This window comes from Cydia splendana, chromosome 9 (genome assembly GCF_910591565.1).
Source record: "Cydia splendana chromosome 9, ilCydSple1.2, whole genome shotgun sequence".
In the NCBI taxonomy this organism is placed as follows: Eukaryota; Metazoa; Arthropoda; class Insecta; order Lepidoptera; family Tortricidae; genus Cydia; species Cydia splendana.
In genome coordinates, this window is record NC_085968.1 from 7,656,994 (window position 1) to 7,669,889 (window position 12,896).

Consider the following 12,896-nt stretch of genomic DNA (forward strand, 5'->3'; position numbering starts at 1 on the left):
AATATGCATATATTTTAAGGCGAATTCTGTAATTTTGCATAAGTCAGGATATAGCTACGTATACAGTGTGTTACCGGCATTCGGGCATTTATTAAGACTGATAATAATATGATCCATTAGCAGCTGTTAGCGTGTATTAGCGAATCATAGTTATGTGAATTAACTGCTCAATCAAATTTCCGAAATCCGCACACGCAATGTAGTGGGTGTACTGCGTAATTGTCGTTACTCATATCGCTAACGCACATGGTAGGTACAAGGCATGTCGTGGTACGGGGGTAAAAAACTGAAACAACTATTACAAAATTATTGTCGTCCTTATCATTGCGTTCATGTATGGAGGTTTTAAATACATTAATTAAAGAGCTTTTTGTAAACTTTGACATGACAATTTCAAAAGTCGTCAACACGTTTGTTTGTCAAAACAAACCAAAAAAATTGCAAAAATGGTATTAGACTTTCTTTAAAATGTGTTACGACGCACGAGAGTTGTACATTAATACACATGGAACTGCAGCTCAAGGCTTAAGGCTTTATCGGAAACAGGAAAAATTTACGACATCCACACAATGCTCGATTGATAACAGCGGTTTTTCAGCGAGTTCGTGAGAATAGGCCAATCGCCCCTGGTCAGCCTGAAAGGGCCATGCATTGCACGGGACCGTGCCAGTGCAAGTTGAGGAAAGGATTCTCGAGCACTTCAGACAGGTACCAAAGTAATGTCAAGTACTCGGATTACGTGGGGTTAATGTATTATTTTATTAAAATGTGGGGTTTGTATTAAAGTTTAATTTAGTTGGTAATAAAGTGATTATCAATGAGACTAGTGCCTTTAATTTGGTGTAGTTATCTTAAGACGAAACAGGAGCTGAGTTTTAAATATTTTAGGTAAATATACCCGTCTCGCTAACGGAAGCGGCACCTAAAAGTAGTGCGATAAAGACAAGGCGAAAAATCCTGCGTAAAAATCTCAAAAATCGAGGTTTCGTACTCCTCTGTTTCCTCCTCCAAAACTTAACCAATCGTAACCAAATTTGGAAATCTAAATGATTATGAAATTATCTGTGTCGGACCGTTTTGCTTTTTTGGCTAATTGATATCAGTTTTGAATGCCACGCCTCTCATTGCGGCATAGTCAATTAGGCCATTTTGGCCATTTTTGAAGGGCTCTAGCGCCTTAAAAAACAAAAATATCAAAAAAAGCAAAACGGTCCGACACAGATGTTGACAATATTAATCTGTGTTGAAAAAATCATTGCTCTAGCTTCAAAAACCACGGAGGAAAACGAGGAGTACGTTTGTATGGAGAAATGACCACTCCCGTTGGCTCTTAAGTACTGTTGGTATCTCTAACTCTTGAAATAAACGTCGTAATAAGAATAAACAAAGTATGAAGAGCTGTCATTAGCACTTACTTGTCAATGTACTGTGCTGTACATTGTTGGCAATTAAAAGTTTGTTAAAAAGTTAATAAAGTCTGAATTTTAGTTTATTAATTAAATTAAGGTCATGGTTAAGTTAAAGAACTATGTTACTTTACCCTGTTTAAAAAAAGCCCATTTGCCGGTAACATACTGTATAATAGCTTCATGGCGTAACAGGATTATTCTGATGTCTATTATTTTGTTGCGCATATGTGATAACTGTGCCAAGTGACGGATGCACAACTTGCGCACGTCAGACTATTAGTTAACGAGAGTCCTGGAGGCGCATTCAGATTTTAAAAATATTATATAAATTTGACATTAGTCCGATCTTACTATCATTGTGCTTGCATTTGTGGGTAATATGTGCGGAAGGGAGGCATTTAGTAACTATTATATTTTTAAAACTTGCATGCATACGCCTAATGGTGGCATATTATATGACATTTGGGAGCATAATATTCACATAACAAAATTGAAATGATTTCTATGAAAATACCTATTGCATTTGTACAAGATCCTATTTATGTTAAATTGTAATAAACGGTTATGATTATGATATAATATAGGTAGTTTGATACGATTTCCTTCAACTTCAGGAGAAGTGTTAGACATAACACATAGGTAACCTCTCGTCATAATAATATATATAGAGTAACCGTCGATTCGAACTTTAAGATTAGTGATGTGCCGTTACCGGGAAAATTCCCTTGGTGGTAAATTTCCCGGAAACGTTCCCGGGAAATTTCCCATATGAAGGGAAAGTAGGGGAATTTTGAAATGGCGCATAGATATACTATTTTATTATCAGAAATTCAGTCAACACTTAGCATCTTAAACTTTTTTTGAAAACATTATAAACTATATCTCATCCGCCTACGAAAATTCCCTATACTCCCGGGAAATTTCCCATTCTTCCTGGGAAAATTCCCATAGTTGCTGGGAATGATTTCTCGGCCAAAATATTTTTTTTTTTACAATAATTCGCCATTATTCAACAAAATCGATACAAATCATCACAGTTTAATCAGGGTCAAAATAAGTTAGGTACTAATAAGAATAGTGGAGTTCCGTAAGCTTTTTACCAAGAAATTTTTCTACATACGTATTAAGGACGGGTTCTTGTGAATGTTTTTGCATTACATTATTCAAAATATCTAATAAAAAAAATTCTGTAGCCATAATTTTTTGGAGATAAAAAAAAATATATTAGTATCTATTTGTATGGAGAAAATTTCGAAATGATCTGACTTCGCATTCAGGTACATCGCGGGCTTAAAGTGATGCCATATATTTTTGAGAAACATCCAAAGTGTCGAATGTTGTAAGCAAATCCACTTTCCAAGTATTTTTTGGGAAGCCACTTTGCATTTTACGGTTTTTGGCTACTTTATTTTACTAAACGCAGTTACTTGTCGTTATAGCTAGCTTTAATTAAAATTGTAATACACTTAATCTGTTTCAATATTCCCCTGTTTGGGGAATTTTCCCGGGAACACCGGGAAATTTCCCAGGAATTTCCCATATGGGAATATTCCTTGTTCCCGAGAAATTCCCACGGCACATCACTATTTAAGATACGTCAATTAATAGATTTAGCAACGATATGGATTAGATATGCCAGTGTCAAATGTGACGTTTCTTTAAACAAAAACGTCACTTTTGACACTTACACATATCTAATCCATATCGTTTCTAGATCTATTAATTGACGTATCGTAAAGTTCGAATCGGGCAGTTAGACATATCTATTGTTATGGAATGGGGTGCCATGATGCGACGTCAGAAACTAGATACCTAACGATAAAGCTACAAATAATTATAACATCGTTTAGAAAGTAGGTAATAAAAAACAAAAATAAGATTTTTGAGAGGCGGTGAAGTTTTTGTGTTGTAACTTCACTGGCCCAATATTACAGGGTTCTATATTTCACTTCTATCGAACTGAAATCATAGTGACATTAAGTCGAATTTCAACTATCGTGAAAATATTTAGCCAGCGACTTGATGTTATCACTCATAAATTACATTAAATCTTTCTCGCCCTCTCATTTATCATTTAGCGTTTATTCCGGTTGCATCCTCAGCTACGGCTTCCAAATATACCATAAATGAACCATATTCTTTATAAAAATTTAAAAAGTAAGACATTGCCGATTGTTGATAAAAACACGAGCCATGTTTTATTTAGAAAAAATACTTTGAAAAACGAACTGTACATCAGTAAATGGTTTCGACGTAGGTAGATTTAGTGACAATCCTTTGCCATCTTATTTTCTCGGAAACATTCGTATTTGTCACGCTTTTTGTACTGAGACTGACTGAAATAGCATAAAACTTCGTGCGTTTCCGTGAAAATACGATGGTAAAGGATTATTCATTAATTACGCCTGGTTTTGGATTTCATTTCAGATCGCTTTTTAAACGCATGCGAGTCATGCGACTCAGCACTTAAAAATAAAATTTAAAACATTTCTCATTGCATATGCTGCTTTGTAAATACATCCTACGTAAAGTTCATTCGAAGGGTTATATGATTCTTAAAATAATATTATTTTATCTTATATATGACTTAAAATAATTAAGTTACCTACGTGATGAAAATCTATGTAAGTATCTATCTATGTATTAGTGAAATAAGCACCATTAGAAATACCCACCTTTTGCTCCGCAGTCGTAACGTTGGCAACAAATATCCACCCACCAAAGCACAAAAGGGACAAACCAATGGCAGCATAAAATACCAACAGAAACGTGAAAAATAAAACGAATTGCCAATGAAAAAGCAAGCCAAGAAAACCGAGACAGTGATAAAGCAGGCGTGCTAGTGTGCGTAAGTAAGTATACACTATACATACGCTCTGTCCAGTTGCGCCGCCTCGGACTCCTTGAATCTGCAAGCAATTAAAATATAAGGAAAAGAAAGAACGAACTGGATTACACTCTGATTGATTAATAGATTCCAAAAATTAGTTACCGTTTTATATAAATTATAAAACTTTTATGGTTCGATATTTATTGGTTATAGTTATTATAGTACATATATTTGGTAAGCGTTCATTTGGAACAACGTTTTAATCTTATTTTTTGAATTAATAATTTAAAAATCGTACACTTTTAAAAAACAATCAACAAAAGTTACATCATTTAAATGGCAATCTAATTAATATAATCAGAGTTTAACATCGTACGCGTGTTACGCTTACGTGTACGCTTGGCGGCACCAGAGGGACCTATAGGTACTGCGGGGTACTTAGCTTTAGATCAGTGCTAGAATAGTGTTACGCCGCGAGTTCGGCCCTGTGGGAGGAACTCAGTGACAATAGCATTGTGCGCGGTGCGATGCGACATCGATGGAACAATCAAATATTACCATACGTACACCTACCTACACAGTTATATTAGAACCAACCAGTGCATGCTTTGGCCAAAAGATGCGCTTCATTTCTCCGCTATTGTGAGTAAGCTGGCAAGTGAAATGTTAGTAATATAATATTTACAGGTATTAGGTACAAAAGACATATTACTTGTATTCCTTACTTTACATCTTCGCCACAAAGCTTCGTCCTTGTCATTAGGAGTGCCTTCACATTCAGCCTTTGAGGTGTCATTGTCGAGACAAGAGGTGGGTAAGTGTAATTTAGTATGTGCTTTTTGTTTAGAAGTGTTCGCGCTAATTTATAACTTAGGTATAAATGTATTGTATTACATGCAATTTGACGTTTTATAATAAAAAAAATATTAGAGCTAATCCTATACAAATAATGTAGGTACCTACATTCTAGAACCGGGGCATTTTCATACCTTAATTGAGATCTAGTGGATTTTTTACAGAAAAAAACAGTATAACAAAAAAGGAAATAACATGATAAAGCTTAGAATTATAAACAATGCATACAAATCGACACATAGGTACCAACATGACAATTTTACAAAAGACGGACGAATTGTTGGATTCAATGTTTGATGAGATTTGGCTTAGCACCGACTTCAAACATATCAGTTGCAAGCTCACATAAAAGGGATCATATTTAGTGTTATCCTTTTCACAGTCGGTTTTTTAAAGGTTTTAATGGTAAGATGATAACGGATTTGTAATAATGATACTGCGTGATAAAGGACTCAGGTGCATTAAGGTTGGAACACTTGGAACACGCCAATATAGGCGCGGCAACAGTTCGGACACGTTCGAATTGGATGAACAATTGAATATACGGTTGATAAAATTTATGTAGTGTTATTATAATGTAATGATAATATGACTTTCACCAATTGCTCGTGCTAGCAAGTTTGTATTCTGATGTTTTGCAGAATAACAACAATTGTAGCAAACTGTAGCTAACTTGGATAGTTGTCATGGACTCAAACTTGTTTGCGGTCTTGCCAAACAAAAGTTTGTAACAGACAAAGTTGTATGTAGAGTACAGTAGAACGATTTTGAATTTAAGGCTTCAAAAGTTTAGGTTTACACATTACATTTATGTTAAGAAACCTGGAACGATAGGTAATTAAAGTTCGTGTTGAATATATTAATTGGCTCAGAAGAAAAATACCTGCTTTGACGACTTTGACTTTTAAAGTGAAGTTTTTGTTTGAAGAAACGTCACTTTTGACACTGACATATCCAATCTATATCGTTTCCATATCTATTATTTGACGTCTCTCATTGTTCGAATACGGCTGTAAAACATTTATACTGGTTTTTCACAGATCCTAATAATGTAATTAATATCTATAATGCAAAGTATTTATACAGATATGACAGTCATGGAAAATTCAGCAAAACTGCTTACTTGGCCAAATATAACGATTAAAAATCTAATTGATAAAACAATTAACGTCACAACTGATTCGTTATCTTGGTTATATATAGTTTATGTATCCGCGACTTCCGCGAGTAATATGTCGTGTCTTAGTTTGTGTTTTTGTCCCTAGGATACGACATATTAGGAACTGCCCCGACGCACATGTGCGTCCATCGTCATACAAGTTTGTTCCTAGGCCACACCCCCTGGCAGTGAATGCGTTAATGTTAATACAGACGCAACAACGAATATGCAACGTTACACGGACGTAAGAATTTGTAACTAACAGAGAAAAAAATTATTAATTAATAAAAACATTTTTTACTAATGGTTCGTGCCAATAGAAAATATCTATTAATAATTGTAAACTGAATTTAACTGATTTTTAGTTCTCGGTGAGAACTGCTGGGGAGAAAAATGCATGTTTTATAGTATGTAAGTTACTTTTTAATAGGATCTTATGTACAGTTTACTTTGTTGTTCTCCTAATAAATAAAATAAAATAAACCTCAATTATAAAGCCCGGGTACGCCAAAATTTGGGCACTTTGTTTCACTTAGTTGCTGATGGGACGGGGATACAGAGGAATACACCACTTTTCAGCACTAGAGCAGAAATGCATTATTTTCAGCACAGTTTATAGATCAACAATGACCCACTTTCAGAGCATGAAATATGAAAAAGAAAGGTTTCAAGGTGTCTTTATAGAAGAACGCTGTATGTTCCAAAATTGTAATTGTTATTTACAACTTGTATTTTTCTGGAGGCATATTATGGATGGTTTTATGCACGTGATAAAATAACTGTCACTTTTTAACACCGCGGGATGGAAAGTAACGGACACCGTTTTATCACGCTGTCACGTAGACAAGAACGACCAATTACCGACCGACCGAATTTTCCAAGGCTTGTTGGTGGAATATGATTTCACTCTCGGGCTGCTAATATGGAATTTATATGAAACATTACATCGTGACGTCACGGTCAACTCACCTACTTTTTATATTTCTATCCGATTTATTAAATAGAACTTGTGTTTAAAAACAACTACTATCTGTGTTTTTCTAATAAATATCTGGTGCTTTATTTCATGCATGGTGTAAAATAATTTATTTTAAATACAGTATAATACCCTATTCGCACAATCATCATGTATTCCCGTGTTATAACGATTAGAATTTAAGTATACGAAAAACTACACCATCAATGGCAAAAAAATTGTGTTCAAAGTTTGGCGTGTTCATGCGTGTTATTTATTTAATTTAAGTAGTTGTTTGCATGAATATGCTTCAGGTACCTTAGTCTATCAAGTGCAACGGATCCCATCCAATTAGTAGCAATTACCCAGTGGTTTTACCGAACATTGTGATGTTAGAAATATTGTCGAATCTACAATGTATGAAAATGATTTCCAGATATTTAAGTATTTGTAAATTTTGGGGCATTAGTCATTCAATGAAATGATTTTATTGATAGCTATCGTGTAAAATGATTAATAATATAAAAAAGTTGCTTCCGGGTCATTTTATCGAAGTGAAGTTAGGCTGTTAATTGATAATGATGCCAGTGTGTATAAAAAGCATCCGTTTCCCGTATCTGACTAATTTAAAAATACCTAACTTACGATTTCACATTATCAACCCCTTCTGGAGACAATTTCTCAAGCTTTCTTCTTCGGCTAACCACAGGGGATATTTGCTGTGTACTACTAAATGTAGAAAATAAACCGTTAGTGTCAATGTAAAGTATGAAATAAAAAAACAGGGCATCTATCAACGTGTTTTCAAATCGCAGGATTAATTACTAATACGCATCTAATACTATCAGCTAAGGGGTAAGTTGGCGATAATGCGTCACAATAACGGCCAATGCATGCGAGTATTTTACAGGTAAAGTAACCATGCAATTTGCCTATAAAAGCGGACATCTGTTCGCTATAACTGTCAATTGGACCTACAATTTATACAATTTTGATAAAGGCATAGCTAAAGGAGGTAAGTTTCAAAATGTACACAACCATGTCAGTAAATAAAATAAGTTTACTAACCTTTCGCTGGCTATCGAACTATTTCTCGACATAGACTTGGGCGACATCTCGAAATCCGAGTCTGAGCGGTATAGGAAGGACTCGCGGCGCTGAGGCATGGCCTGGAGCACGAGGGCGGTGGAGGGCGAGCCCCCCTCGAGCGGGGACCGCGCGCCCCCCGCGACACCACCCGCGGCGCCATTCTCCACATCAAAGCTGAAACAATTCAATACGCCAAATAAATCACATGTACATATTAAATTATATCATTCTTTCGAAATATTGACAACACAACAAATATTAAAATATTTAAAATAATATGGTGGTTTATGCCATAACTTTGTGCGGTGGCGTAGCTAAGCGTGGGCGAAGTGGGCCGTCGCCCACTGCCTCGCGCCCCAAGAGGGGCCTCGCGTGAGGCCCCTTCTGGCACAGTGAAAGAAAAGGGCCTCGCAGATTTGATTTCGCCTACGGCTAGATTAGTTCACGCTACGCCACTGACTGTGCTATCCATGACAGCTAATTTAAAGTTTTACTTTAAACTAAGCTTGAATTGAACTACTGTCAAGTAAGCTTTAAGTTTAACTCTAACAAAAAATTACAAGAGTCTAACATATTTAACACATCTAGGTAATTATACTAATAATGTACGCAATTATTTCTTATAATTTAAACACAACCTTAGGTACCTTATCGTAACAGTCATGATACTACACTTTTGAATAACACTGGTAATTCCAGTTTTCAACCCATTTTACTTATTTATATTGTTTATTTCATATGTAATTGGCTAATTAATGAAATATAATTATTTATTAGACATAATCGTGCGTGCGTCCGGCCCAAATCACAAACAAATAAAGAATAGTTGTTATCACCTTAAACTTATTTATAGCTTATCGCGGGATAACATAGGTATTGCAAGTACCTATTGCAAGAACATAGTTCTTACGTCGCCGCGACATTATGATACAAAATAGTCTTGAGTGTCACGACGCTGACGGTTAGATAGTAATCGGATGGCCCTTCGATAAGATCACAAAGTGATGACTGATGACTCTTGGATCTTGGATGTGAGCAGTGTTCACTAAAGCTATTAATAGGGTAAATGGGTAAAAATATGTTGAACCGAATCAAATTATGGATCTATTTTATTTAAAATACCTACAAAAGTTATTACACTTATTCATCATCATCATCATCTCAGCCATAAGACGTCCACTGCTGACGTGAACAAGGTCGTCTGTCCATCTTGTGGGTGGACGTCCTACGCTGCGCTTGCTAGTCCGTGGTCTCCACTCGAGCACTTTTCGACCCCATCGGCCATCTTCTCTGCGTGCAATGTGGCCCGCCCATTGCCACTTCAGCTTGCTAATCCGGTGGGCTATGTCGGTGACTTTAGTTCGTCTACGGATCTCCTCATTTCTGATTCGATCACGCAGAGAAACTCCGTGCATAGCCCTCTCCATAGCTCGTTGAACGACTTTGAGTTTTGAGATGAGGCCGATAGTGAAACACCACGTTTCGGAGCCGTAAGTCATCACTGGTAACACACATTGATTAAAGACTTTCGTTTTGAGGCACTGAGGTATGTCGGACGAAAAGACATTACGTAGTTTCCCGAACGCTGCCCAACCGAGTTGGATTCGGCGGTTGACCTCTTTCTCGAAGTTGGACCTACCTAATTGGACTACTTGTCCTAGGTAGATGTACGAGTCAACAACTTCGAATACCGAGTTCCCAACAGAGACTGGGATGGGCACAACATGGCATTTGACGTAAGTTTCGTCTTGTCCATGTTCATTTTCAAGCCCACCCGTAGTGAAACTCGGTTGAGGTCATCGAGCATCATGCTGAGTTCCTCCATCGACTTTGCCATGACTACGATATCGTCGGCAAACCGACGGTGAGTGATGTATTCGCCGTTGATATTGATGCCAAGTCCTTGCCATTCCAGGAGCTTGAAGGCGTCTTCCATTACGGCAGTAAACAGTTTCCGAGAGATAACGTCTTCCTGCCTTACGCCTCTTCGCAATGGAATCGCCTTCGTGCTCTGCTCCTGTACTCGGACTTACGATTACTCTAGTCATTATATAATATATAATATAATAATTCAGCCTATATACGTCCCACTGCTGGGCACAGGCCTCCTCTCATGCGCGAGAGGGCTTGGGCTATAGTCCCCACGCTAGCCCAATGCGGATTGGGGACTTCACATACACCTTTGAATTTCTTCGCAGGTGTATGCAGGTTTCCTCACGATGTTTTCCTGCACCGAAAAGCTAGCGGTAAATATAAAATGATATTTCGTACATAAGTTCCGAAAAACTCATTGGTACGAGCCAGGATTTGAACCCGCGACCTCCGGATTGAAAGTCGGGCGTCATATCCACTCGGCCACCACCGCTTTAGTCATTATATGTATTAAAAATTAAAGATATCTTATTGATAGGGTTTAACACCCCCTGGCACTGACTAAAATAACCGACTTGGTTTCACATAAGTAACATCTCAAAACTTTTTTGTAGTAGAAGAATTGCATTGCGAGACTTGCATCTTTTTACATGTAATGTTTTTGATGGGATCTCATCTCTTTTTGTAGGTAGTCCTTCTTTTCGGGTACCACTTCTTGTACGCCAGCTTAATCAGCTACCACTTTTATCAAAGCTCATATTCATACCCATCCCCTATACAATACTCATGGCCATACCAAACTATACCCATCCTATAACTCCCACACCATACCCGCACTCATACCTATGCCATATTCATATCCTTACCATGCTCATAGCCATACCATACCTACTCGTAATATACACGTATATTAAAGAAGATGTGTATACATATACACATCTTCACATCGTACATCACAGAACTTTACTTTACCTACTATTTGTTGGAACTGCAACAGTAACTTTGTAATACCATATATGTATATGGGACTACAAACTTACTTGTGCAGTTCTTAAATCTTTAAAACGTGACTGATATTGCAATATTTTTAGGTTTTTTATGGCTTCATAAGCTGAAAACTACATACGTTTAAAATTTGAAGCTTGTGGGTATGCTAGAAGTACCTTAGAATTATGATGATCGTGAGTGAGTGAGTGTGTCAGTGTCGAAACTAAGGAACTTTGACGTACAATCATTCCTAAACTACAAGTTTAAATTGAATGTTTTTGAGAATATATCTAAAGTATGTTAAGCCCTATATGTCACTAAAAATTCAGGGTTCTAGCTTTAGCCAGCACAAAATTACAGGACGTCGAAAATCGCCCGAATAGCTTCGGGAAAAGGATGGTACGGCCGTGCCTCTTTGTTTTGCTCGACTTGGCGGGGGCACTGCCGTGCCCCCAGATAGTTACTGTGATTAATAAGTAGGTACGCCAGACACATACTACATAATGTAATTGGAAAGACTTCTATTAATATACGTATTCAATAAACGTGAGCAATAACGCTAATATAAATATACAAGCGCTACGCTGTAATGATTTTTCCTTTTTGTTATTTTGTTTAATAATGCCGCAATAATACCCATAATATCAATATTATTTCAAGACTAGATCAGGTAACGACATCTAGTTGATGCGAGGTGAACTAATACCTCGAGTAAACTGCAAAGCCTGTCCGCAAGCTTTCAGTAAACCTCATTCAGCAGGTTGTTTCGACTGCTGCCGCTAGAGGTCTCTGTTAAAACTGTTTTCTTTTTCAGGTATCAAGGTTAGGCTCCTGTAGAATGCTAGTTGATACTAGGTACATACACTAGGTACAGTACCCACTTACCTTTTATTAAATTTATTAAGTTAGACCGAAATTGTATAACAAAAACCAAATATTTGCTATTGAAAACATTAATTTTAACAATACGAATAATACCTAACCATTTTAAAAATTACAGTAAATAGTATACATTAATATTTCGACTGGTTAGTTAGCAACGTATACGTATACGATGCAATTGCTTTACAATTAAATACCTATATAACAGATAAAATGAACGCAATAGTATCGTCGTAACTGAATGTAAGCGACAATAAAATTTAATTGGAATCTTTGTTTTTTTAATCATTTACATACAATATATATACAGTGGTACCTACTACTAAACGAAATTAATAACTAGCTTAAATCTAAAATAGATTTAAAGAAAGTGTTCCGTGAACCAAGTTTTGTACGGAACACTGAAAATGCAACCTCAGAGTTCATTACCACGATTGCATTATCTCTGCGATATCAAACTGCGATATTCATTTCAAGGACGACCAAAATAAATAACGCATCAGTGAATAATTAATCATATTATTGTGACGGCCCCTGTAACGTTACATGAAGTTATTTTTGCTTTGAATTTACAATGACGTTCATACATTAAATACATGTATAATAGTATTCCATATAAGTATGAAATACGTACGTAAATTAAATTAAATCTGTATTACTCATTCGTCTTAAGTATTAGAAATCCAACGGTGTCTATTATCTTCCCACAGATTACCAGTTCGCCGAACAATATCAGCCTGTCAGTTGTTCGGAACTGTCACCTTTTGCGACTAACTGACAGGCTGATATCGTCCGGAGAACTGGCAATCAGTGGGCCCCTTAAGGCTGCATGCAGTTTGAAAGTGCAAATATTTTAAG

At 36.5% G+C, this 12,896-nt stretch overlaps 1 protein-coding gene across 9 annotated transcripts in view; it reads right to left on the bottom strand.

Moving 5' to 3' along the window:
* The window catches only part of LOC134793522 (3',5'-cyclic-AMP phosphodiesterase), a 534,412-nt gene that overhangs the window by 124,628 nt on the left and 396,888 nt on the right, over positions 1 to 12,896 (bottom strand). For 5 of the 9 annotated variants that reach the window (XM_063765108.1, XM_063765115.1, XM_063765114.1 and 2 more), the window contains 3 exons: positions 8,277 to 8,471; positions 7,854 to 7,937; positions 4,283 to 4,318 (listed from right to left, as the gene is read on the bottom strand). In XM_063765108.1, coding sequence (XP_063621178.1) covers positions 4,283 to 4,318; positions 7,854 to 7,937; positions 8,277 to 8,471 — 315 coding nt within the window. The remainder of the gene's footprint in view (positions 1 to 4,282; positions 4,319 to 7,853; positions 7,938 to 8,276; positions 8,472 to 12,896) is intronic. The other 4 variants (XM_063765111.1, XM_063765112.1, XM_063765110.1 and 1 more) reach the window with 3 other exon arrangements.